Source organism: Rhamphochromis sp. 'chilingali' (genome assembly GCF_963969265.1).
Source record: "Rhamphochromis sp. 'chilingali' genome assembly, chromosome: 9".
Lineage (NCBI taxonomy): Eukaryota > Metazoa > Chordata > Actinopteri > Cichliformes > Cichlidae > Rhamphochromis > Rhamphochromis sp. 'chilingali'.
The window spans coordinates 23,482,635-23,510,446 of NC_137936.1; the positions used below are offsets into that span (position 1 = coordinate 23,482,635).

Genomic DNA, 27,812 nt, shown 5'->3' on the forward strand with positions numbered 1-27,812 from the left:
TCGATTATGTTATGAATGTTGATGTTGCATAGTTTTCCCAGCAGGGGGCGCTCTGCAGTACCACAAACACACTAACAACCAGCTGATCTGAGTAGAGTTAAATAAATAACTACAGGTAACAAATGTTAGGGAAATCTGTTTATATAGTTTGTGTAACTGGAAGAAAACTATATCTTGACAAGTATAATAAAATATTTTACTTTTTAAAGACAAATTATTGTTATCGTTTCAGTCTTAAAAAACCTATATTAGTCAGGCTCAAGTTACAGCCATCTCCAGTGTTGGCTGTAACTTTTACAGTATATTTTGGGGGCTTTTAGCCTTTATTGTATTAGGACAGAGGAAGATTTGCAGTAAATAACTTCAGGGCAGATTGTAACCCAGGCCTCTACAGTGATATTATGGTATATCGGTTGCCTACTCGGCCCAGTGAGCTAATCAGCACCCAATATCAAGCTTTGAGTAATGATGTGGGAGCAAATTGCCCAAATGTGCTTTTTGTTCATGCTCTGACAAGCGAGGCGAGAGGAAGCATGGACTCTATCCACTTTTTATCTATATTTTATCAAAGTGAGTTGGAGGTTTTACATGAGATGGGTGTAAAAGAAAATAGTCCAGATTTCTAGTGTAGAAAACAAGTTTTGAACTGAACTGAACTGAACGGAACGGAAAACTAAAAGCTGTTGAGGTAAACTCTGCATTGAGTCATCTACAATTTCTCTTTGTTGATGAAATTTTAATACTTTGTAGCTAAAGGTTTTTTTAATTGTATGCCTTGGGAAGAGTTGAAAATGATGAATGGCATTTAAATTCAAGTAAATATGTAAATGGAAGCATTCAAACTGTAATTTTTTAAAAATTATAACTAAGTAGGAGTTTGTTCAAGGGAAAAATGCAAAGAAAAAAGCAATAAAACACAAATACAAGAGCAATCATGCTGCAATACACATTAGATTATCTCAGAGGAGACGGCTTGTTAATGTTCAATTTCTCCAGCATGGGCATGAGATACTGAAGTGGCTGTTGACATGACCGTTATGCCACAAGAGTCTAATTTTCAAACATGTTCTTGGTATTAGAGGAAGTGGAGACATTGTTACTGCAGCACAGTATGTTCCGAGTGGATTGAATGCTGTGCTTTAATACTGACGAAATCAAAGGATTAGACCAAGTCTGTCTTGTGCCTTCCATATGTCCCTGTGTCACTATAGGTATTAGCTTTTTAATACAGTCTGCTTTAGCTGTCTGATTACACTGCTGAAGAGTGAAGGTCCTGGCTTAAGAAAGGCTGTAAGCCAGCAAAGTATGAATGTATTTGGCCTGTAGAGGAATGTCCCATCTGCCGCTGCGGGATTGTTGGTGGCGCAGGATCTGTGGGGTTAGACCAGCAGGGGGTGGGCAAGACCATCTGAGGGGGGAGCAGGGTGTACTTTATAATAGTTAACAGGGAGGGTAGAAGGGGGATGTAAATGATGGGAGGGCGTAGACTGATCCCTATGGTAATCTCTGTCCCATCCCTTTTCTATGATGTTCAGAGCAGTGAACTGATGCTGCAGAAACAGCAAAAATCAGACGATAAAAAGTGAAGGAAGAAGGAGAGTTATGGATTTTTCCTATGTATTGAGGAATGAGGAGAAGCTGCGGCCCAGCTGCATACCGTGGGAATTGCACGGAGATGGGATAAATGGAGGTACCGCACATTTCTCACCAGGGTCAGAAATGCTCAACATGTTCCACCTCTGACCTCCATGAGTGTCGTGCAGCTGCAGTGCAGTAACTTTTGATTCATGAGGTGGTGTTTCTACAGCCTTGTAACCAGATATGCATGGATATACACATACCATGCTATCATTTAACCTTGTGATCAGCAATGTGTGGACATCTGATACTCAAGGCGTCTCTTCTATTCTAAGGGACAGTTCCTGTGTGTATGTGATTGTTGGACATGGGTGAATGCACATGACTGGATAATACATTTCAAATGAATTAAGTCTGTGTCACAAGGGACACCTTGACACAGGAAGCCGATGAGTGTGAATTGTAATAGTGTTTATATAGTGTATAATAGTGTTGCTCAGTGAACACTGTAAATGAGTAGCTGGCTGGTGCTTCGGTTAATGGTTTTGTGCATCTTTTGTCTGACCTTTCCTTCATGACGATGAACTCCATCCACAAAGCATCTAAACTTTACACTATCAGTTATTTTTTCTTTTTACCAGCTTTTTGGCCTATTATCTTCAGCTTTGTCCTAGATCTGTATGTTTTGAGTTTTGTGGCTTTGCTATTTCCTGACATTCTTGGGCATTAAATTAGCCTATTGAGCTCACGTCATGCTGATCCAGCAGCAGCCAGCTGCTCTGACATTTCTAGGACAGAAGCAGGTTTGGAGATGAGAGATGGTTAATTTGAGACCCTCTGTTATTGTTACTGCAGACCCTTTGTTATTTTTGGAGCACTTAGGTGTTGGAGGAAGTAAATAAAGACTCAGTTTTATTTGTTTGTTTGTTGTTTGCTTGTTTATTTGTTGTTGTTGTTTTAGTTTTAGATGCATTTACAGATGGGTGCAGTATATTTATGATCTCTTTTTGTCCTATTACTCTACTGTTAAACAGCAGCAGCTGGTGGACAAAAGAGGCTTATCAGACCCACTGAAAGGTATTATTTCTTTCAAGTCTTATCTTAAGCTGCATTATGGCGTATTTGTTTCGATAGCTTGTGCCAAGACTCAATTTTTAGAAGTTATGCTGCTAAGGAGTAGTTTGGCATTTGAGAATCATCACAATTCACTCATGGATGTTTACATTATAGCATTATCCATTGCCTCACGAAGCAGGAGTTTGGCTACTGCCAGTTGTTTTTGGTCAGTTATCAGCAAGTTATGCTTCACTAATACTGTGAAAACAGTGGCTTGGGTAACAGTGGCATGACCAAAATGAGTAACATAGATCTGAAATAGAAATTCCTCCATAAATAGTGATGTAGCGACTGCAGGACGGATTGCAGCATGTTGGCAATCTGCGTGCATTTACAGCTGTGGTCAAAAGTTGTGGGAATGAAAGTCCTGGTAATTTGGGGATTTTTCATTTTTAAATAACTGCAGATTCTCCTGTCATCAGTTTAAACAATTGTACATAAGTACAATTATTCATTTGGTTCGGCACTTTGCCAAGGTCTGGAAGGAGACCCAAACTGTCACCATCAGATGAAAGGAAACTGGTTCACATGTTCAGGAACAACTTGGGAACCACAGAGGCTCAAGCCTACCATGCAAACTGGTGGAACACTAGCGTCACTATCCAGTTTTACATCACCATGGGCTGAAACGGTGCTGAGTGAGAAAGAAAGAAAGAAAGAAAGTTTATGTAAACTTCGGACCACAACAGCAGTTATTTTCAAACCTTGCCAGTCTGTCTGGACCACAGTTGTTTGGACAGAGGTTGCTATCCACCAGCCAGACTATGCAGGCAGACAGTGCAGTTGCCTTGCAGTCAGGTTAGCGCTGTTCCACACTCAGAATCTGAGTGTTTGCAATAGGTCAGTGCACTCACCAGGTAACCATAGATTTTTCTCTTTACTCTAGTGTGATTGAGCCATTAGCAGTGGAAGCAGCCAATTTGGTTAGCAATGTGCAGTAAATGACGTTGTCAGTGGGGATTGGAATTAATATGACACTGTTTTTGGCTTCAGACTAAATAGAAATTGTTATTAAATTTTAGTAGATTGTAGTTTTTTTGCTCTCTAAAAAAACATTTCAGAAACCCTGCTGCTGGACATTGTACATGTGTGATTCATAAAGTTTCTATATATGTAAATATTTCTCGACACGAGTGTTATAGAAAATGGAAAATGTGTAAGTGGAGTGGAGGATATCTGCAGCAGTAATAGAAAATGTTTTTCGCTCAGAGTACTTCAATCATTTGGTGTCTTCCCTTCCAAACTCTACTTATCAGTCGGCATCTATTATTCAGTGTCCCTGTTTTTTTAGACATTCATTCACATTTTCTTTAAAGAGATTATGGTTGACACCAAATGTTACCAAACAACCCAGATATCTGATGGAGTTTATTCAGTTATATCTGACATAAAGAGCATCATACGTAGCTTGGAATAGCATCGTTTTAAAAAAGCTATACTTTCTCTTATCTTGGTTGTTTCCTAACAAACTATACTATCAGGTTAGTGTATGTATTATTCTCTGTGTGAGCCAAAAGTTAAGGCTTCAGACTGTTTCTAAGATTCAGTTTCAGATGCCTTGTTATTCCTACTATTGGGTTCTATCCACATATGCATGGATATTTTGGAAAATTGTGGGTTTTTTTCTATCCCTTTTGGCCTTTCGTCCACATGAAAAACAACATTTTAGGTCACTGAAAAGCTTTTGAAAAATTCCTTCGGGGTGAAGATTTTTACTCTACTTGTGTGTTTACATGTGGATTAAAACAACAACAAAAAAAAAAAGATCCTGGTTTAAAAAAATACCCATTCATGTGTCATAGCCTTGGATTTGTATATCAGTGAGAACAAATATCCTTAATATGGCCGTCTCAGGCACGCAGCTCTGGCTGTGAAGCCAGCAGCCTTATTGCCAGCTGTTTCAACCTTTTGTCTAAGCCCCTTTTCCGTTAGTACCATTAGTACTTACTCGGATCAAGACACCGCAGATTGCCACGACTCGACTCGGATCAACTTATTTTCCATTGCAACCCAGTACTATCTAACTGGCATGGTTGTCGTTGTAGCAATGTGTCGGAGCTTCCCACAACATCATTAATATGTGACACAAACTCTACAAAAAAGTGGACATCGAAGCAAGAATATACCTGCTACTCGGTCTGTGGCTTTTTGTCAAACTTGGGAAATAAGGCGTTGTTTTTTGTAGCCATTTCCCTCATTGCCGGGTTTCAAAAATGTCAGTTTTAATTTTCGTGAACGACACGCTTTCATGACTCATCAAGTGATGCTACTGAACAGCCAATCGGTGGCATGCAGTCTAACGACATCACATTTTAGTACCTGCTCAGATTGCTTGGAACCCCGGGTGAGCAGGTACTAAAAAAAGTATCTAGTACCCGGTACTATGACCTAATGGAAAACCCAGAAAACCGTGGCGAACTGTGCTGAGTCAATCAGAGTAGGTACTAATGGAAAAGGAGCTTAAGGGGCGGCCAATCAAAATGAAGCAGAATTAAAGGGTGATGGCCTTAAAGGGAGAGCTGGATGAACTAAGGGACGGCACAAAGGGCTGATACAAGACAAATCATAATGAATTTGAATGGCGGATCAATCAAAGAAACTCTAATAAAGTCCAAGAATAGAACAGAAACGTTTCTTTTCAGTAAAATATGCTGATCCAAACCTCCCGGGTGGCAGTCGTGTATTTAACTGAGCTGAACTGAATCTGGGAATACTCACAATGTTGGTGGATAAAGCGTATTCATAACCAACAGAAATAATGGCCCATAAAATTAATTTCATATTTTTTTCAGTTTCCTTTGGGCATTTCAGACACATTTTCCTGTCTGTGAATTCTGAACTAATCTTCCCCTCCACATGACTAAGAGTACTTTCCCTCAGACAAATTTTGCACAGTTTCATGGTAAATTGTTCTCAGGTTTTGAAATATAAGCTATCTTTGGCTATTTGAAGTGAAAGAAGATTATTGCATAAAGTTGGCCAGGTGCTCAGAAGAGTCTTGAGGACTTGCCTCCAGAAATACTGTGCAAATAGGAAGCAAAATGGTGCTGTAAGAATCTGAGCTGACTGTTAATTAGGAGGAAGAGGAAACTAATGAAGATCTCCAGTCAACCTTAGTCAGTCCCTTGAGAGTGCAGTGCCCTGGGGAGACGCAGGAACATAAAACTATTGTTTCAGTAGTTCAGATTACAATTTTACCATCATGTTACACTACAGTGATCTCAGTTGCAGGCATCATAATGACTTGTGAAAAACAAATGAATGAATAATCTCTCTTTTTAAAAGTTCAATCCGTTCCTTCTCTTTTTGCTTTTCCAGTTTGACTATGTTTGTATGTTCCTCACTTTATGGCTTCTTCTCTTGCCGTCTGCTCTGCAGGGCGCCAGCAATATGCATCTTAGAACCTCTCTGCTCTTATTACTGCAGTTACTCTCCTGGGGAGAAAGCCTCAGTGGATCGAACGAATGGTGATCACTGACGCAGAACCAAACAGAGGGAGGAGAGGGTGGAGGGGCATTAAAGGCGAAGGGGGGGGGGGAATGACAGGCTGAGAGAGGGAGAGAATTTTTCACTGCGGGAGTTACAATACAGAGACAGTAAAGGAATCTTAATAATCATGAGGACAAAAATCCTAGGAGAGAAAGAAGTAGATGAGTTGAGGGATTTGGGGGTTTTAAAACTTGGAAGAGAGGCTGATTGATGAAGGAGGATGCAAGAAGAGAGGGCAGTGAAGGAGCGGGGAGGCTGCTGGACTGACTGAACAATTGCAGAGCTGGTGGCGACACATAGCATGAAAGGCAGGAGAGGCATGGACATAAGGAGAAAGAGAGCCAGTGTTGCTCTCAGCAGTTTAAACTCCTGTAGCTAATGAGGTGACATCAATCACTCAGTGTACCTCTAAGCCAGTGGACTATTGTCTGCACTTTCAAAATGCAGTATCACAGTAAAGGTCAGCTTCCTTCACAGGATGGCGATAGAGGTGCCTACTTGCACTGACTTGCTTATCAGTAATTGTCATTACAGTCTGCAGGAGCAGTGCAGGCAAACAAAAATAGCACCGTCTTTAAGCTTGAGTTTCACAGTGAAACATTAGACAATGAAATTCGGTGCAGATTTTTACCCCCAAAGACGGATTTATCTGATCTTTGAGAATGAAATTTTCAGCACCAGCTTGCATCAGCCTGTTGTCCCAGGCTGTGTCATCCTCCACTGAGGCATAGTTTATTTAAAAAAAAAAAAGGAAGAAAGAAAAGAAGTATTCTTTCAATTGGACATAAAAGTTTCACATTGGATTATTTCTTCACATGTTCATCTTTCACCACTGGCTTATAATGTCTCTCTAAATTGCTTTACTCACTGCATTCCACTGCTGAAGGTGAAACCCACTTCTTAATGTGATTTCTGTTTCTGCGCTGTTCTCGGCAAAATATATTGGCTAACATGAAACTCGGGTTTCATTCTGATGTTCTGGCAAAAACCATCAGACACAAAGTTCCTTCATATTTACTCAGAAGTGTTTATGTGGGGGGAAAGGAACTATCTACAGCAGCGGTCTCCAACCTTTTTTGCGCCACGGACCGGTTTATGCCCGACAATATTTTCACGGACCGGTCTTTAAGGTGTCGCGGATAAATACAACAAAAAAAAACTAGTACCGGTACCGAAAAAAAGAAGATTTATTCATAACACACGTGAAAAGACCCAGGAAAACCGAGTTAACGATAAAAACGATAACAAAATAACGCTGAAAATCGATAAAAAACCTGAAAACCATACATTTCACACCTGAGCCTCAACTCTCGCAGCCCGGTACCAAACGACTCACGGACCGGTACCGGTCTGAGGCCCGGGGGTTGGGGACCGCTGATCTACAGCATTCAGTTCTATAAACGTAGACGTTTTGACAGTTTGTTGGTCTGGAGCATTCAGGTGTATGTTAACATAATGCCAAGTAAGAAAGACATCCTCAGTGCTCTTAGAGAAATGGTTGCTGCTGCCCAATAATCTGGGGAGGGTCATAAGGCCACTTCCAAACAATCTGAAGTTCATTATTCTACACTGAGAAAAATTATTCACTAGTGGAAAACATTTGAGACAGATGTCAATCTTTCCAGGAGTGGACATTCCAGCAAATTTGCCTCAAGGCTAGAGCGTGCAATAAATCAGAGAAACTCCAAAAACCCAAGAGCCTACATGTCAGACTCTACAGGCTGTTAAAGTTCATGACAGTACAGTTAGAAAAAGACTGAACAAGTACAGCTCGATTGGACCTGTTCGCAGAAAAAACAAAACAGCAAGACTTTTGGAACAATGTCCTTTGAGACCAAAGGGAAGAGATCTGGCTGTGATGCATAGCACTGTGTTTGTTGAAAACCAAACACAGCTTATCAGCACAAACACCTCATACCAACCGTGAAGCACGGTGGAGGGGTGATGATTTGGGCTCGTTTTGGAGCTGCAGGACACTTTGCAGTCACTGAGTCAACCACGAACTCTTTTTTTATACCAAAGTATTCTCGTCAATGTAAGGCCATCTGTTTGGCAGCTAAAGCTGGGCTGAAATTGGGTCATGCAACAGGACAATGATCCCAAGCACAGCAACAAATCTACACCAGAATCACTCAACACAAAAAGAATCAAGGAGCCACAATGGTCCAGTCAAAGTCCAGACCCTAACCTGACTGAAATGCTGTGGTGGCACCTTAAGAGAGCTGTGTATAAATAATGCCTCAACGAACTGAAGCAACAATATAAAGAAGAGTCCGCCAAAATAATTATGTGATAGTCTAATAAAATTATTCAGAAAACAATTACTTCAAGTTACTTCTGCTTAAGGTGATTTTACAATCTACTGAATCATGGAGTGTTTTTAGTTTTTCTCTGCATAAAGTCCTGGGGAGCTTTCTTTTTCCACATGACTGAATGTCACAATGACTGACGTGGTGTTATGAGGCATGTCAACTTGTGCAAATAACCTGTGGTGATTTGTGATGCTACAATACAGATATTTTTTAAAAAATGGGATCAGAGGCATGTCATCAACCTGTGTCATTTATCATTGTGATATCTTGAAAATGTAGTTGTTCATTAGCCAAAGTGCAGATAAGGACACAAAAAGAAATCTGAAGTGCAGTTAAATGTCACATAACTCACTGCTCATGAGTTATTTTTAAGTAAATAGAGTAACGTAAAACACAAAACAGATTTCAGTATAATTTCTTCCCTCACTGATCATTTATGTCTAATATTCAGCCTTTGGCTGTTAGCAGAAATAATTGTAAAAGTAACCAAGCATATATTCATTTTGTGTGTTCCACAAAATATTTTTGAATATAAGGTACTTTCATAAAAGGAAGATGTCTGACTTATTTAACTACCTGAAACAGATTATGTTTACATAGAAAAGGAGAACATTATTTCACCAAAAAAAAAAACCCAAAACAAAAACAAATCTCTACAACCCTAACTGTGGAGGTCACCTTTATTAATTACCAAGTGTTTACACTGTAGCTGCAGGTATGGAAATCTTCAGTAATTGGTAGACATGCACTGTGCCAGGAAGAGACACCCGGTTTGTGGTGTGTGTGTGTGTGACTTGTGCTTGAAGCTTTGTGGTTAAGTTGTAAAACTTAGCTGGGATGCTAATTAGCTCTTCTACTGCCATTCAGCTAATTATAGTCTCATGGGGGCTGCTGCACTGACAGAGAGGAGAGGATCGAGTGTGGATACTTTGCTATACAGGAACTCTTTGCTGTTCTTTGATGTTGTAGGAAAGGGCGTAAGAAAGTGGTCAGCTCCCTTCTTTAGATTGGGCCTGTGCTGAGACATTACTCATTCTGAGCGCTGCATACTGCTGAGCAAAAACCTGATTCAGGCTCTTATTGAACTGTAAGGCACTGCAAGAAGAAGGCAATGACCTTAAAGACTTTAGCATCCATTTTAACACTAGCTGTGAGTAGAAGTCATGGTGTGGATAGCTTACTGGGTCATTTTTCATTTGCTGAATGTTTCACCATTACAGTAAAACTTGCCAGTACACTGTGTAATCCATCACCACACCAGAGGGATGTAATGCTGTATAATATGCAGTATTTCATCCACCAACAATAATAGAGTGACTTTTCTATTTCTGTTTCTCACACTCATGCGTCCCTTTTTTAGATATCATTATGGTTCAAATGAATTAATGTGAAGGGCTCCTGTGTTAATCATTTAAGTTTCTTCTAGGATACTACTTACAGTTTTTTTGGGTCTGTTTTTTAAAAAAAGTAGACCATAGGCTCATCAGCCCGATTCTCAGGGATTCACATTCAGCTGCTCATTAATACAAATGTCTGATTAGTCAGTCACATGGAAGCAAATCTTTGCATTTAGGCATGTCGACCTGGCCAAGAGGACCTGCTGAAGCTCAAACCAAACATCAGAATGGAGAAGAAAGGTGATTTAGCCTTATAGGCTGTTGGTAGCGGTGGTGGTGTAATGTCAAAGTGTACCAACCGAGCAGCCTTTAAACACCACAGCCTAGCTGAGTATTTTCAGGAACATATCCATCCCTTTATGATAACAGTGTACCCGTCTTCTGATTGCTGCTCCCAGCACAATTAAGCACAATGTTTAAAAAAAAAAAAACAACCTTCTCCACATCCACCAAATTTCAATCCAGCAGAGCACCTTTGGGATGTGAAATGAAAGATTCACATCAAAAACTGCAGCATTTGTGTGATGCTATCATGTCAATAAGGGTCAAAATCTCTGAGATATTTTTTGAGCACCTTTATGAATCTACACCAAGGTAAAAAGGGGGCCAACCCAGTACTGTCGAGGTGTACCTGTAAGTGCATGTTTGTTATAGCTCTTTCACTACTATAGAGAAAGGCACAAAGAGGATATTTTGTACAAAAACATTTTGAACTCCGAGGATATCAGCATGGTTTTTAAAAACTGATACAGCCTTGAGTTTGCTTCAGATAAAGTTTTGGGTGCTATCTTAATATTTAGCAAGAGAAATGATTACAGCAAACAATACCTTTTTTGGTCTCCAAATGGGCACCCGTGTATCACTGCAAGACAGATTTGTAAAATCTCCTTTAAGTAAAGTGAAATGAAGTCAATTTAATAGCACACATTCATCTCAAGAGTCTTGAGAATCTACAATAACTTCTATCCCCAAAAAAGACCCAAAGACAAAAGACCTGCTGGTAAATGTCATTGTCATAAATGCTTGTTTTTCTCATCTGTCAGGTTCCCAGAATCATTGTGTGCTTGCCGATTTGAGGATCATTACAGCAAGAGAGCACAGTTTGACTAATAGCTCTAGACTTTGTTGTTGGTTCCAAGATAGCAAAAAAAACAAAAAAAAAAACACTTGTGGCTTACTGGGCTTTTTTCATATTATGCTTGGTGCCAGGAGCACAGCATGGTTTATGTTCTCTCCGCTTTTCTCGTGCAATTAGCAACTATAATAGACAGGCATGGCAACTGTAGCAGGCAAGCTTTGTTTATAACAAGAGCAAGATATTTCGCATCACAATAACATTTTTTTTAAATCAATAAAACATGTTGCCGTCAGATATGACTTTTATTTTTGCCCCAGCATAGCTGCAGCTGCTTTGTTTAAACTGGGGTTAGCTGAGTTGTTGTAAGTTGGAGGATATATTCAATTCTCTTTGTGGACTTTCTTCATTGACTGGTTGGCTACAGTGTTCTGTATCACTGTGGGTGATCTCCATCCTTGCATCAGTACTCAGCTTGTCTGGGCCCAGTGAACATTGCAGTCTCAGTTGTATTATTCACAAATTTAGCCTGTGCTTCTTTTGGTCAGTACTATGCATCACATACTACTAGAGCTATTATACTGTAGCAACTCTAATACAAAATCTCTCTGTGTTTCACACCAAACACAGCCTCCAAGTGCTATGCTACTGTGTTGTATTATTCAGACTGAATAGACTGAAGAGCTGCAGTGGTTTCCTCTGCAGAAGATGCTCTGGTCTTGCAGCAAAGCCCTTCAATCTGTCACCTTTTCTCATCTTTTTGATTCATTTGTTCATTTTGGTTTTCATTTTTTCTCACAAACTCATCTATAACTTACAAGCAGAGGTTTTGATAGTTTAGCCTTTGGTTGGATTGACCAGTATGGAAAAATAACCTGTTTACTTAAAAAGAAATATGAATATTTTGATGGTAGCCTTTCTTCTTTCTCATTCCTGTAGGAGCTGGGATAGGTAGTGTGGCAAGATTACATATGAGATTTGTTTTTTTACTCAAGCTTAAGCCTATGGGGAGAGGGAAGTAAAATAAGTCTCATATTTTCCAAATGTTCCCAAGCCAATCCTGGCCAGCTGTCGCGATCAGAAGGCATTGGCACAAGGAATAGGAGGAATTTTTTATATTTTTTTTAAGTTGTGTCAGCGTTGGATTTCTTCCAGGCAGATTTTCCTGCTTAATCTTCACTTTAAATCCGTCCTCATCTAGCTTTCCTAGTCCAGCAAAGCCTTTGGGTTATGGCAGGGCGGATGATGCCCTGCAATGGCCAGCTGTGGCCCAAAGAGTCAGATGAGCCATACAGTGTGTGTGTGTGTGTGTGTGTGTGTGTGTGTGTGTGTGTGTGTGTGTGTGTGTGTGTGTGTGTGTGTGTGTGTGTGTGTGTGTGTGTGTGTGTGTGTGTGTGTGTGCACAAGCTCACATGTGATTCTGAGCATGTTTGCATGAGAGGAAACTCTTGCATGTGTCATTGTGTTCTTCCATTCGTCTGTTGTGTCCAAAGGATATTAATGTTTTTATTTAGATGAGAATTCATCTCATTTATCCAGCTGTATTGTGGGGAAAACCCTGGAATTCAGAGTTTGTTCTTGTTTGTGGTCACAGAGGATAGACCCATGTCAGATCCTGACTAATCCAACTGAACCTTAAGCACTGGATCCTCCTCTTCAGAAAGTCTGTCATGGATTAAACACTATTCTACTGAGTGTTTATGGGTTCACATCACTTTCATTATCTACACCATAATGAATTCCTCATTTTTCACTGGCTGCACCACAATAATACTGCAGTATTATTACAAATGTTTGATGGACCGTCATCTATCCATCCTATGCCTTCATCTGTAGCTATCATGAAGGATGATGGGATTCATTTATTTATTTATTTTTTGTCACTGCTTGTCATTAAGCTCTAGTCTCCTGCTATTCCAGTTTGGCAGGTCAGCTCCGCGGTGATTATTCATCAGCCAGCGTTACTACTGAATGATGCACAACTACTGTAAATCATCCCATAGTGACTCCAAGGTTAGGTATCATCCCATAACCTTGTTTTCCTGATGGTACTGTCATGACTACCTCATGATTACAGACTACCTCAACTTTTGTGTGGACACGGTCGCCCCTGCTAAGACGGTACGGTGTTATCCTAATAACAAACCGTGGGTAACACAGGAAGTCAAAGCTGTCCTCAACATGAAGAAGAAGGCTTTCAGGAGCAAAGTGAAGGAGGAGATGAAGGCAGCACAGCGGGAGGTGAAACGCTGCCTGAGGGAAGCAAAGGACACCTACAGGAGGAAGGTGGAGCAGAAGTTGGAGAGGAACAATATGAGGGAGGTCTGGAATGGTGTGAAAACCATCACAGGCCACAACACCAAGAAAAGCACAGTGGGGGGGACTGTGGAGAAGGCAAACGAACTTAACAACTTCTTCAACAGGTTTGACCAGCCCACAACCCCCCCACCCTCACCTTCTCTACAGAGTCCAATCCCCACTCTCCTACCTCCCTCGCTTCCCCCCCTTCCTGACACCATGACACCCCCCTCCTCCAATCCCTCTCTCAGCAGCAAGACATCTCCCCCCCTCCCCTCTTCCCAAACATCTCCCAGTGTCACAGTGGATCAGGTCAGGAGACAACTGAGGAACCTTCGCCCCAGAAAGGCAGCAGGCCCAGACAAGGTGTGTCCTAGGATGCTAAAGGCGTGTGCTGCTGAACTTGGGGAGCCGCTACAACGAGTCTTCAACCTCAGTCTGCGACTGGGGAGAGTGCCCGCCCTATGGAAGACATCCTGCATCGTCCCGGTCCCCAAAAAGAACCGGCCCAATGAGCTGAATGACTTCCGACCGGTGGCACTGACGTCACATCTTATGAAGACTCTAGAGCGGCTCTTCCTCAACCTCCTCCGACCACAGGTACAACATGCCCAGGACCCACTACAGTTTGCATACAAGGCGGGTGTCGGAGTGGAGGATGCCATCCTGTACCTCCTACACAGAGCCCACTCACACCTGGATGGGGGAAAAGGCACGGTCAGGATCCTGTTTCTTGACTTTTCCAGTGCCTTTAATACCATCCGGCCCTGTATGCTTCAGGAAAAACTGAACAGGATGGAGGTGGACCCCTGCCTGGTGGCTTGGATCTCCGACTACCTCACCGACAGACCACAGTACGTCAGGCTGAAGGACATCACGTCTGACACAGTGGTCAGCAGCACAGGAGCACCACAGGGAACTGTGCTGTCCCCTCTTCTCTTCACCCTGTACACCTCTGACTTCTGCTACAACTCTGAATTATGCCACATTCAGAAGTTTGCAGACGACACAGCCATCATGGGGTGTATCTGGGATGATCAGGAAGAGGAGTACAGAAGTCTGGTGAGGAACTTTGTCGCATGGAGTCACACAAACCACCTGCAACTCAACACCTCAAAGACTAAGGAACTGGTTGTGGACTTCGGGAGGTCTAGAGCAGGTCCACTGCCGGTTCAGATAGAGGGGGAGGAGGTGGAGGTGGTCAACGAGTACAAGTACCTCGGGCTGTGGGTGGACAATAAACTGGACTGGTCATGCAACACAGAGCACCTGTATAAAAAAGCCCAAAGCCGACTGTACTTCCTCAGGAGGCTGAGGTCTTTTAACATCTGCAGGAAGCTCCTGAGGATGTTTTTACCAGTCGGTGGTTGCTGGAGTACTTTTCTATGCTGTGGTGTGCTGGGGGAGCAGCACAGCAAAGAAGGACTCATCCAGGCTGGAGAAACTGATCAGGAGGGCTAGCTCTGTGGTCGGCATGAAGCTGGACACTCTGGTGACAGTGGCAGAGAAAAGGACATTAAAGAAACTGATGGACATTATGGACAATGCCAGGCATCCTCTGCACACGGCCATAAACAACCAGAAGAGTCTGTTCAGTGACAGGTTGCTTCTCCCAAAGAAAAGAACTAACAGACTTAAAAACTCCTTTGTCCCACACGCCATCAGACTGTTTAACTCCTCTCTGGAGGGGAGAGGGAGGGGAAACAGGAGGACAAAGGAGGGAACAACTAAGCTGTAGTGCCTCTTCACCTCACTGTGCAATACCTTTTGTGCAATACTTTTGTAAATAGTCAACGGTGCAATAGACTCAATACTTGAAATGTGCAATTCACTTGTATTTTTATTTTTATTCCTATTTATTCTATTTATCCCCTTCGTATATTTTATTTATATTTGTCTCTGTATTTATATATATGTGTGTGTGTGTATAACTCTGTAACTTCTGTCGGTGCTGTGCTTTTTTGGAAATCGAATTTCCCAGAGGAACCCACCCGAGGGATTAATAAAGTTCTATCTTATCTTATCTTATCTTATCTTATGAATAATGAACTGAGGTACTTTCCGTTTTCCTGAGCCCTTCAGCTGTTTTGGTTTCGACATAACAGCACAGCTCATTTTAATCACAGGGTTGAGCACTGAAATGCTGATATTGTTGTGAGCAGGTGTGGCAATTGGTACTGCATTGGTAATTCAAAAGAAGCTCATTCATATGTCTTTGTCGACTCTGCTTAAGCCCTCATTGTGGAGTGCACACATTTCTTATTTTGATGGCAATGAGTTGTTAGGACTACAGGAAATTAGAGTAAACAACCCTACAAAATACAGTCGGAGAGGAGAAAAGGCTCAGAAAAGGATTTATGATTTCAGTGGGTTTTTTCTGGCTGCAGGTCCTTTTTTGGAAAATAGGTGAAGGTCTCTGTTTCTTATCCTAAGAGGGATTCCTTTTTTAAGATATCAAATATGGATTACGAATCATTTGTTCACTACTTCAGAGAAAAGTGGCTGTATTTTTTTTTACAGTCTCATAAACTAGATAAAATAAGCAGATGGAAATGTTCAGATGTTTTATCTGCCACAGTGATTTAAATACTGTAACCAACAGATCATTAAACTTTATCACAATGATGCAAAAATGTACAACCGCTATAAAACTGCAATGATGTGCAGCATTAGCCACGATGGGCTGCTACATGCTGAGATATTAAAGGGATAGCAACAATTTCTCAATGGTATGGAAACATTTGTGTGTTATATTGTGGAATAAATCTCCCTGTCAATCCCTGCGCTGAAAAAAGGAGTTCCAGTTCAACGTTAGTGAAAGGGGTTTGTGAAATTTTGGAGACAGCACACTTTTCTTGACTCTGTCCTTGCACACAGACATCATTAGAGTGAACAAAACGCAACAAACCTGCAGACGTCTAAGATGAGCAACACCGCTCATAACACCGGTAACCCTGGACGCTCATCTTCCCCAGGCAATTTCTCCTCATTGATGTAATTGATGTGTCCCTGAAGGGGCTTTTTCGCCCATGTTTCCTCAGGGCAGGCTGCTGTTGCAGGCTTAATGGCAACTCACAGACAGCATCCAGAGGCTATGGATCACAGCAGCCTTGGAGCAGCCTTTCAGGCCTCTGTTATTTGAGTGCCAGGAGTATTGATTCACTGTGTCACGGATTATTATAAACACAGATTAATAGACAGTAAGTTTTCAGCTCCGGGCAAAGAAAAAAACATTAGAGGAATGGCATTTTGCTTCAGTGGTTTGGCTACATGTTGGGGTTGTATAATAGAGATGTGACAGCTCAACCTTCAGTATATAGCATGCAGTTTCAGTTTTAATCCCCAGAGAAATCTTTCAGTTGCTTTTCTTATAAGGCGACGACTGTGTTGAATACTAAGTCAACTTTTCCTGGAAGAATTTCAGTGTTGTCATATAACTATTTGACATGTTTACAGCCTGAGTTTATGAACTCTTCACTCTTCTCTTGTTTTGTTTTTTTGAGTATTTTTTCAGTCATTTCCTTATTTCATTTGGTTCCATCATAAAAGTGATTTATTTTCAATTTCTCACTGCTATCTGTGTCAGAGGCTGTTAATGATACCTAACAGTGGAGGTGCACGGTGCTGCGGGAGTGTCACTTCAGTGTTCTGTACACTGGGATTTGGAAGCACTCTGTGTGTCTGTGCCTGATGATACCAGTAGGGACCCGTGAGCACTGAGGTGAGGGATGACCAGTCTCCCTTGTGAAATATTCAAACACTAAATATCCGACTTCAATCCTGTTGTCTTATGTAACCAGGCGGGGTTTTTCTGGCTCAGTACGATGCCAGAGGTTAGAAATCCAAAAGGCTTCATTTCATTCAGCTTTGCTAATGTATTCAAAGCCTGCATGGTGGTGAATTTTCATTTAAATACTGCTTGAGGTTCTTCACATTGTGTTACAGATTCTATATCCGATTCTTGCTAAATTATTGTGGCCAAAATATGTTATTGATAACAATATTGCCACCACATCTATAGAAAACAGCATTTTTGTCACAGTTAGATATTTCAGATCACGAAGTACATACAAAATTAGGGGAAAAAATCTACCCAATCGTACTTGGCCCTATGTGAAAAAGTACCTGTCCTCTTGTGAAATCATGAATTAAATGTGATTAAGCACATTACTTTGGAAAGCTGGGTTTAATTTTTCTAGCCACACCCACGCCTGATTACTGTCAGTACTGCTGAATCACTTAAGCAGAACCTGTCTGACAAAGTGAAGCAGGCTAAAATGTCCAAAACGCAACAGAACGACACAAAAATGGCAGAGAAATAAAGTCTATCTATCAGTTTTGAAAGGGTTACAAAGCTCAAACTCACTTGGGTTATGCAGCATGACAAGTTCACCACTGAATGGCTAAAAAAAATAAAATAAAATTAAGATTTTGGTGGGTCTAAGTCAAAAGCCGGACTCAAATCAGATTGAGATGGTGTGACCTTAAACAGGCTGTTCATGCTGAAAAACCCTTTAATGTGGCTGAATAAGAACAATCCTACAAAGAAGAGGGAGCCAAAATTCCTCCACTCTTATGAGAAAGACTCATTGCCATTTCTCAGAAACACTCATTACAATTTTTGGTGCCAAGGGCGGCACAACATGCTATGAGGTTTAGGGAGGATTTTCACATTTTCACATAGGGTTATGTAGGTTTGGATAGCCTTTAAATGTGACAAGTGTGGATAAAACAAGAATACTAGATACTAGTTCATTACTATAGGTAATTTTGCTCTGATTGTCAGTACTTGTTTGTTGTATTACTGATTCATTTTGCACATAAAACATGTAATCTCATATCTCCTGAACATTTTTGTTCTGGTCTAGCGTTACTTAACATGAAAGGGATTTCCATAATACTTTCTTTTTATAAAGAGTAGAGTACATGTGCAGAGTAAAAATGAGCAGCTCAAAACAAAAAAATCCCCTCACCATGTATAAAGAGGCATTGAATTATTGTAATTTAAACTGCACGACAACCTCTGTTTAGGATTGCAACTCATCTGCCTTAACAAAGACCATAAAGCCTTTCAGGGAGAATGTGTGAAAACAGTAAACATTACAATGAGCTTCTGTTCTCTATGAGCGACTGATCAGTCACTCACCTCTTAAACTCTGCCCCACTTTGCACACAATCAACAGCTTGTGTTTCCGCTCATTATAAATTACTGCAAGTGGTGCCCGTACATGTTTGTGTCAGTCACCGGCAATAATAAAACAGATCTGTGTGTCTGAACTCAGCAGGACAGTATTTTAGGGTGTTGGTATTCCACAGTAGCTACATGCTAATAGCTCTTATTTCCTTTCCGGTGCACTGATTGATACAGGAATAAATGCATCTGCCACATGATCGAGTGACTGCCAGAATAATTAAAGGTTAGCTGAAGGTGGGCTCTCTCGAAACTGATGGTAGTTGTCTTCTCATTCTGCTTCAGTACCTACGCTGGCTCCTGCTGAGCGTCGACTCTTTCTATCATGTACTGTTAATGCCATTATGGCTCCAAAAGCTGAGTGTTCACTAAGAGGGAAAGTTGGGTCACATGTTTGAATAGCTCCTCTGACTCTCAAACTCACCGCCTCATATTCTCATTAATAATTAGCTGTTCCTGAGTCCATTGTAATGCTGTGCTTCCCCCGCTGCAAAGAAGGCTCTTACATTTTTAAAGAACTCAATATAACTTTTGACTTAATAGGAAATAAAAATGCAAATTTTCTGCTGAAGTATTATGGGTTTGCTTTGTGGATGCTTTCTAATAGAAGGTAAATAATGCATAAAAGAAAACAATTTGCATTTCATATATATATATTTTGGCTTTAGTTTGTAATAGTGCATCTGTACCTGTAGGTGTGCCCTTAACAATTCATCTCAGTAGAAAGAGACGTTGTTTGCATATAACCAATCAAAATGTTTTTTGAACCACATTTGTGTAATGCCGTACTGTCACTCAGCTTTCATCAGCACGCCTCCAACACCGGCAAAACACATTTATGAAAAACTGGGCTTCTTAAAAATGCATCTCGACGATCCTCAATCTCACAATTTAAACCTCTTGTGCAACATCAAACTGCCACAGGAATAAAAGTGTTTTAAAAACACATAGATCACTCTGTCAAAAGTGGTGCCTCACTCTGTCAGTTGGGAGCAAAACAGTTATAGTGTCTATAGTCAAAATACTCTTAATGTCGTACAATGGCCCACTACACAGCTGCGTGCCATCTGTTTGTCCTGTCACAGGAAGGAAAGACCACATTTCTGAAAAATCCATTTAATAATTCAATTCAATTTTATTTATTTAGCACCAAATCACGACAGCAGCCCCCCCCCCCCAGGCAATTTATAGTGTAAGGTAAAGGCCCTACAATAATAAAGAGAAAATAGTGATTAATATTGAATCTTTTTGCCAACATGGTGGTTAGTACTGTTGCCTCACAGTAGAAGGAGTGTGGGCTGGTGTAGGTGATCCTAAATTAGCCCATAGGTGTGAATTTGAGTGCTAATGGTTGTCTTTCTCTCGCTCTCTCTGTGCTAGCCCTGCAGCAGACTGGTCACCTGTCCAGGGAGTGCCTTGCCTCTTGCAGCTGGGACAGGCTCCATTTCCCTTGCAACCCTGATCAACATAAGTAGTGAATGAATGGATAAATTACACTTAGCTGCTTCATTTTCAAGGTCCTGGAAGGCACGTCATGAGCACAGCCTGTGCTCTTCCTTTGACAGCAACCCAATATTTTTGTTGATTTGTGAAGTTTGGAGACTACGTGTAACTTCAGTAGAGTGTTGACTGTAATTCTAGTGGACGCGTAGTTAGATTAGATCAGATGCGCAGTGTTTAAAATCAGGGAATCTATATTTTAAATATGCAGTGATGTTTGCAGTCCATTCGTCGGTGTAAAAAATGTCAGTATATTCAGTCGACCAGAGAGAGAAGCTTAGCTCCCAGTCCAAAAATAACAAACAACAACAAAACAGTTCTCTCTCTTTGTCACAGGTTTTGAAGCAACAAAAACACGTTTTTCTTTAGTTTAAATGTTATTAAAATACCCTACCTTTTTAATAGTAACATTGGGCCTAATGACAAAATGGTATCATCACATTTAACTGAGAGATGTGAGTGACAAACACATTAACTTTATAAGACATAATTGGCCGAGATCACAAAGGGCAGCACAGACTGTCCCTTGTGGCCTCGGCTTGGGCAGCCAGGCTACAGGTGGACCTGCGCAGCTGGACCCTTTAATTTCCATAGTCTTTAACCTCTCACAGCTGAGGTCCAGCCAGGCCGAAATGAAGTGATTTGATAATCGCTCTCTGTGGTGCTCATTTGGGCCATGACAGGGTGTGTTCCCTTGAATTACAATGAACTGTACCTAACCAAAGCCCCTGTGGAATTGGTGGCCACTTAAATCAGTAAAAAGCTCAGAAAATATAATAAAGTAACAAGACAAATATCCAAAAAATGAAACATGCACATGGAGAAGGCAGATATTTAAATACTGCGTAACAGTTAATGATAATAAAATAGGGAGATACTATGGCTCCAGCAGAGGTATTGACATCTTTTTAAAAGAGTACAGAGAGCCAACACCCTTAAATAAGTATGGGCATAGATTATGTATTTGTCTCATCGCCAGCAGCTTCATCTTTTCCCTCTATCTATCCCTCTCATTAATGTTTGTGGTAAGAGCGGTCGAGCATGAGCCCGCCTGCTCTCCAATCTCCATATTAAAAATCAAAGAAAAGGTCAGCTTAACAACACCTAAACTGTTATTGACGGGTCAGGGGGATGGAGGAGGGGGAGAAAGGAGGGGAAGGTCAATAATGCAGATAAATACTATAGGGTTGTGAAATTAAAACTGTCAAAATATGCAGATTAGGAGGGAAAGAGTGAGATCATTATTGAAGAAGAGTGGATGTGCACGTGGTTCTACTGTAGAAGGCACCTGAGGGTAGACAGTTATTGCTGTACTGAAGGAAAATGTCGAAATTTAGAAAATGCATTTGTATGTCTCTGTATCTGAGAGGAGAACCTATATTCATAGCCCCATAGAATGTATAAGGTAAGCAGGTTTAAAGATATTAAACCGACTGTGGGATCATAAGCCCACCATCATGCTCTACTTAATCACTCCCTGGTACAGTGAGGATATTGCTGACTCCCATAATCATTGTCATTTTATTTCATGCTTTAGACACCAGAGGTGGACCAGGAAAAAAAAAAGGAAGAAGAAGCTGGGAGAAAGGCAGTGAACTGGAGAATTTTGATGACTTAAAAACAAACATGTGCTCCCTCAAACCATTTTTCTTTGAAAAGGGGAGGAATGATGAGCAGATGGGTCTCTTTCACTGCAATTCACAGGAGTCCTCCTTGAGCAGTTCCATTAACCTTTTATCAATGTATGGAGCACAAAAGATCATTGCACAGGCACAGTGTCTTCTGGCCTTACTCAAATAGGCAGGGGGTGGTGGAATTTTAGTATTAATTCAACGACCATGCATCATTACTGATACTCATTCTGTGGTGTAATTGCTTTGTGGATCCCAACTGCAGTGATCTGTAAGAGAGAGACTCGTATTTTTTACATGTGTAAAATTCAGACGTCAGATTGCATTCCCTGATTTAACAGGCAGTCACACAGCGTTACATCAACATTTTATAGCAGAGAGTTTTGCTGACTAAAAACGGCATGGGTGGCACGGAGGAGCGTTGGTTAGCTTTGACATCCCACATCAAGAAAGGGTTTAAATTTCCTAATCTCTGGGCCTTTTTTCTATGGAATTTGATCTCCTCTGACTGTGTAGGTTTCCTGCAGGCTTCCTCCCACAGAACAAAGACATGCATGTTAGGTTAATTGTTATTTCTAAATTGGCTGTTGGTGTAAATGTGCTTAACTGTGTAGGATAAAGTTTTGCACGTGAAAAATGAAAATGTCCAAAATTTGAGCTTAACACAATCCCAGCAGTTGGGATGATAACAGCAAATTATCAGCAGCTGCATGGTAAAGTACTATGACTTTCCAATATCAAATTTCATAAAAGAGGCGGTATTTGAGTTTATTTAAAATACTTACATCTGTTTGGCAAGCCACTTTGCAACCCACCTCGACCCCAGCTCCTCACATTTGTGCTTTGATGCCTGCTCTGCGTGTGTGTGTGTGCGCTCCAGAACAAGAGCCATACAGCTCTTCTTTTTTGTTTTTGATTGATCCATTTCAGTAAAATCTAACTTCATCTCTTTCTCCTACAGATCCATCCATGCGTCACAGGCAGAAGACAGTGGTGACAGACATGTGCTACCCAACAGAAATATCCAGCCTGATGGACTTTGGCACACCAGACTGCTCGCTAGGCAAAGGTACTGCGGCGCTCCAAAAGACAAGATGTTGCCTTGGTGACAGCAAGAAGTGAGCATGGTGAAGACAGACACAGAGCTGTCAGCTTGACTTGTGGGTGCAATGGGGGGTTAAAGCTGAGCAAAAGGCTGCACAGGCTAGAGGGTGGTGAGAACAGTCAGATAACAGCACTTGGTGCCTGACCACGAGGGCTTTACCATCCATTACAGCCTTTGATTTATCGCAGCTAAATAACGTGTTTTGTTTCCCAATGCAAGACACAGAAGTGCTGACACCAAATTGGGAGACTCAATTGATTCTCAGAGAAAAACATTTCACTCTGCAAACCGCTTTAATCTGAATGGAACTATATTGATGTTTATTGCGCTAGAGTTACAATGCAGCATGCAGTTATTGCAGGGCTGCGTGGCCACTTACCTCCTCCAATCACTGCTGTCAGTGTGCAGCTCAGGATAATAGCCTCTGTCAGTTTCTGAAGTGCAGCAGTCAAAGTGACCAGTGTGTATCCGTGGCACAAAAGGTATCGATCATGAGGTCAATTGATTGTATGTCCATTGTTGCTTGTGTCCGTTAGTGTTTCTCATTCTAATGACTACTATTGTCCGCGCTTGTTCTCAAACCAGAAAGTCTGCACTGTAATTGTAATTCAGGTCTTTTCTTCCAAGTCTAAAGCCTCAAAGCTGGAAGAACATGCTCGGTTGCTGTTCGACAAGTCTGATGTCATTTCCATCGACAATGAGCACCGGCTCTAGTGACCTCGGCCACTCATTCTCCTGCTTCTCCCACTGCCTATTGTTGTTTTGAGTTTTCTTCCTTTCCTCCTTTTTTTATACAGCCTGTACTCTCTGTAGGCAAGCTAATATTTTAATCCCACTTCATCCTAACTCTCTATCAGCACTCCCCAGTGCTGATAATGCAGACTGACAGGTCAACCGTTCTCTGCTGAGAGAAGGGAGAGCAATACAGCAGAGGAGAGTGGAGGGTAGAAAAAGAAGGCTTTTAGGATTTCTTCTTGCTTTAATGTTAGCAAAGCAAATGAATGGCATAGTGATACAGGGAGTTGAGCTGAAGAATAAGGGCACAGAGGAGTGGAAAATTTCAGACTGAAGAGGTGTCAGAATAAAAGCAATACTGTGAATAAAATTTGGTGTAGTTGCACCATGACTTTAGATTTATGAAGTGCTACATTTGACGAAAAAAAGTATCTATTTAAATAAAGACAAAGAAAACAGATATAGAAAGGTTCAAATATTAATCTAAGTGAATATAATTACATTATTATTAGATTGAATCATTCAAAAGTTCTAATAAACTAAATCAAGGATTTATGATGCAGGCCATACCCTAAACCCAAAGCATTTGCAGCATCTGCCTTTCTCTACAACGAGATAAATCTCCTTCTTTTTGATGTCTTACAATAACTGCCAATGAAGAGTTACTGTTGCAATCTTTACTCTGAGCTGTGATCGGACAGAGAAAATGAGCCTGGCAGTAATCCTTGAGGTGTCAGTGCGTGACTGACAGATCCATTGCCTCATGTGACAAGTATCTGGTTAGACCACATTTGATCTTTGGACGGAGTTAAAAAGCTAAGCATCAACCTCTGACAGCCGGGACAAACGGCGCAGCTGCTCTGAACTGCTGTCACATCTTTACATGCAAGAGATTTAACTGAAGTTTCTGTGACATACAAACACTCCTACACACACAAATATATTATGCTTACACTTTAGTATGCTAGTTATGTTGCTCAGGTGCTCATAAACTTAAAAAAAGAAAAGAAAAGAAAGGTTTCTATCTAAGTGGGCCCTTTAGGCTGAATTAATTCAGGTACAGTCCTGTCTCTTTTCTTCAAATCACCTCACTGTACCTGCCTTTGGGTTTTGAGCCTGAAGAGGCTCGAGAAGAAAACTGGACCAGCCTTCACCTTATTTATTATTAATCTGTTCAAACACATCCCAGTTCCTATCTAACGTGGCACAGTCTGTCCTTACTCAGCACTGGGCAAAGACCAACCCCATCCCCAGAGGGTTAATGATAAGGTGCATTGCTCATACTAATGTTCTAATCTCACTGTGAAGAGGTAAGGCTGTTTAGTTTGAAGTAATTCGCCACTGTTGTGGTCCTTTTTCCTCCTCTTTAAAGCGCTTTATACTGAAGTTTAATTGGCTGTGTTTGGAGGGGGATTTGTTTTCCTTCCTATGGCCAAAACACACATTCGCATCCAGGAAGTGAGCACTGTACACTCATGTAGAGGCCCACAGAGAGTGCATAGCTTTCACAGAGGGGTGTATCCTCTTGCGTTCAGCTGGTGGAGTGTAAAAGCACACGCTTCACAGTGTTCTCGGCCATCAGGTGGGGTGAGAACGCCACTGACTCACCTGGCTCATTACCTGAGGGCCTTGGTGCAGTTTGTATTCCCCGCCCCCTCCACCCTCCCACACGTGTGTAGGAGGCGGAAGGTAGGAGGGGGGGATGAAAAGCGGTAGTGGGCGTGGGTGAATGTTGTCCTAGTTGCCCGTGGACACCTCGTTACGCAGGTACACAGAGAAAGAGGCTCGTTTGGTACGAAAGGGGGCAGGAAAGGTAGCGAGTTTCTCTCAGGGGATGACTTCCTGGTAACCTGTTTGGGTGGAGCCACAGAAAGCAGAGCTGGGAGCGGCCGGACCGGCAGCGCAGTGTGCGTGTGTGTGTTTGTATGTGAGGTTTGAATGGTCTGTGTGTGCACTGGCCGGGACGCATAGGTGTGCGTTTAATTTTTTTTTTTAATCTGCTATGAGAGCTCACACCGAGGCTGACAGTGGAGCCGAGCATAGCCTGTGCCGAGAAGGACATGAGGTCCGAGAAAGAGGAGGGGAAGGCCGGTGAGTGATCAATAGAAAATAGACGGTGAAAAAAGACTCTGTGTGTGTGTGTGTGTGTGTGTGTGTGTGTGTGTGTGTGTGTGTGTGTGTGTGTGTGTGTGAGTGAGAGAGAGAGAGAGAGAGAGGGTGAGTGAGTGGGTTTACTGTTCGTGTCCTAATGCGTGTGCTTGCCTGGACTGATTACATAATAGGAATATAAAAGTTACAACAAAGCTGATTAATTTCTGAAATTTCACGTTTGAGACTGAAATGATTTGTGATGCAGTGTAACAAGCGCTGCTGTAGGACACGCTACAATTGACTCAGGCGTTTTTATTTGGTACATGCCTGATTTAACTTAGGCGCCTACTTATTGTCCCGATGTAAAGCGTGGACTTTGTACATTTATTTGACAGGTAGACTATAGATTTATTCAAAACAATGTCATTAGTTTATAAAAAAAAAGACATCTCCACTGCGCCTCGGATTGCTTTAATGCTCGATTAATTGGCCCCTTTATTCATGATCGATCATTATAATATTTGCTAGGTTAATCCTAATTGTTTTCTAGAACAAACAGAAAGCTAGTGAATTCACTGTAGCAGAATACACATTTGAACGTGCAGAAAAAATGTGTTGTTTTTTTTAAGTAGTTAAAATTAAAAGTTACAGTAAACAGTTAATCAGCTCAGTTAGGTTTTGACAATCAGATCATAAATCAATTGACTGATTTCACCTGCTCTAATATTAAGTAATCGAACCAAGCTTCTCTTCTTGCCAGCTGTGATATTGAAGTGGTTCTCATGGCAAAATATTACAAATATTTTTGATATATTAATTATATGCCATGAAATGCTGTTAGAATTACTGAAGTCACATTGTTATAAAACTGATGTTTTTCCCCAATACTGTGTTATTATAAGTCTTACTTTTTGATCTGACTGTGGTTCATTTTTTTAATACTCATAACCACATGCCTTTTCCCTCCACTATAAAAGCTGATTAATTTAAATCTATTCCATATCCCAGGATTATTTATTTTACTTAAGTAAAAGTGACCTACATACTGTATGACACGTTTATATGGATGATCTTTTAATCTTTTACATTGTGCATGAACTGTGATGTTTCATCAAATTCATGTTCGGTATAAAGGAGTTTAGTAGCTCAGCAGACATAATGAAGCTGGCCTATAATCTAAGAGCTATGTTGGCCGTTGTGTTTGGATTCATTTAGGAAGCAGACGCACTGTATTATCCAGAAAACTGAAGAATTAAGATGCGTTATGTTTGATGGAAAATGAGAAGATCTTCTGCTATGGAGAATCTTTTCCTAGATGCCATGAAAAGGTTTCTTTGATGCTGCTGTGGGTGTGTGTCTGTGTCTGTCTACACATTCAGATGGACTTGTTGTGGTTGTTTATGAATCAATAGAGATGAGTTTCATCCCACAGTGTGTTGCATGACTCGTACAGGAGCTCATGTTTGCTGAAGCCTGAGGTCACCGCTCAGAAATTTGAAAGACAATGAGTTTGACTGCACTGCAACGCACAGATTGTTCTTTTGCTGTTGCCGTCCCACTCACTGCGCTGTTGTGAAGTTATTCACCGAGGCCGTTACACACAGCGTGTGGCACATCTTTACATATAAAGTCAAGTTTGTTTGTTTTGTTTTCTGATTTCTTCGATCCTGTTTCTGTTTGATCTCCCTGTGAGCTGTAACTACCCTGAGCTAATCACAGGCCGTTATTGCTTTCAGCATCTCAACAAGTGCAACAGTTAACGAGTACAGAACGGGTAGTTTTTGCAGTGTTTTACATGATTTAAACTTGAGTAAGGCTTTTAATGTTACACACATAAGCTGCAGCCCAGCAGGCGCCACCTGCAGTTTGTGAGATTATTCAGGCATGCTCCAGGACATGAGGGACACTGTGTATCAAAACACGTGGATTTCCAGTTCGGCACGGACTAGATCCTGTTGTTCCTAGCAGATGTTAAGGCTTGTCTGCAGATTCAAACTGAGGGTTGTTCGCCATTTTCTTCTTCAGCGATTGACATCATGAACCCAATCTCAGACTCATTTTCAGTATTTTCTTTTCTTCTTCAGGATTCATAGTTTGTTGATATGCACAAGTCCATTTATGATTGGGACTTAAGTGAGTTGACAAAGTATTTGATGGCTTCTGGTTGCTTTGTTTCAGATACTAACATGGTGGCATGATGGTGACTTTACAATTTGATGGTAAACACCTCAGTTCATTAAACAATTTTAGTTTGCCAAACTGTTTCTTGACTGTAAAATCCTTCTATAAAACCA

The 27,812-nt window shown here is 41.2% G+C and overlaps 1 protein-coding gene across 6 annotated transcripts in view; it reads left to right on the forward strand.

Annotated features, from left to right (window-relative positions):
* kaznb (kazrin, periplakin interacting protein b) overlaps positions 1-27,812 on the forward strand; it is a 73,251-nt gene that overhangs the window by 18,140 nt on the left and 27,299 nt on the right. For 5 of the 6 annotated variants that reach the window (XR_013972770.1, XM_080891417.1, XM_080891416.1 and 2 more), the window contains exon 2: positions 22,549-22,656. Coding sequence is in view for 5 of the 6 variants with exons in the window: in XM_080891417.1 (XP_080747543.1) it covers positions 22,549-22,656 (108 nt within the window). In the remaining variant the exon portion in view is untranslated. Of the gene's footprint in view, positions 1-22,548; positions 22,657-25,169; positions 25,519-27,812 lie in introns of those variants that run through there. The other variant, XM_080891418.1, reaches the window with a different exon arrangement.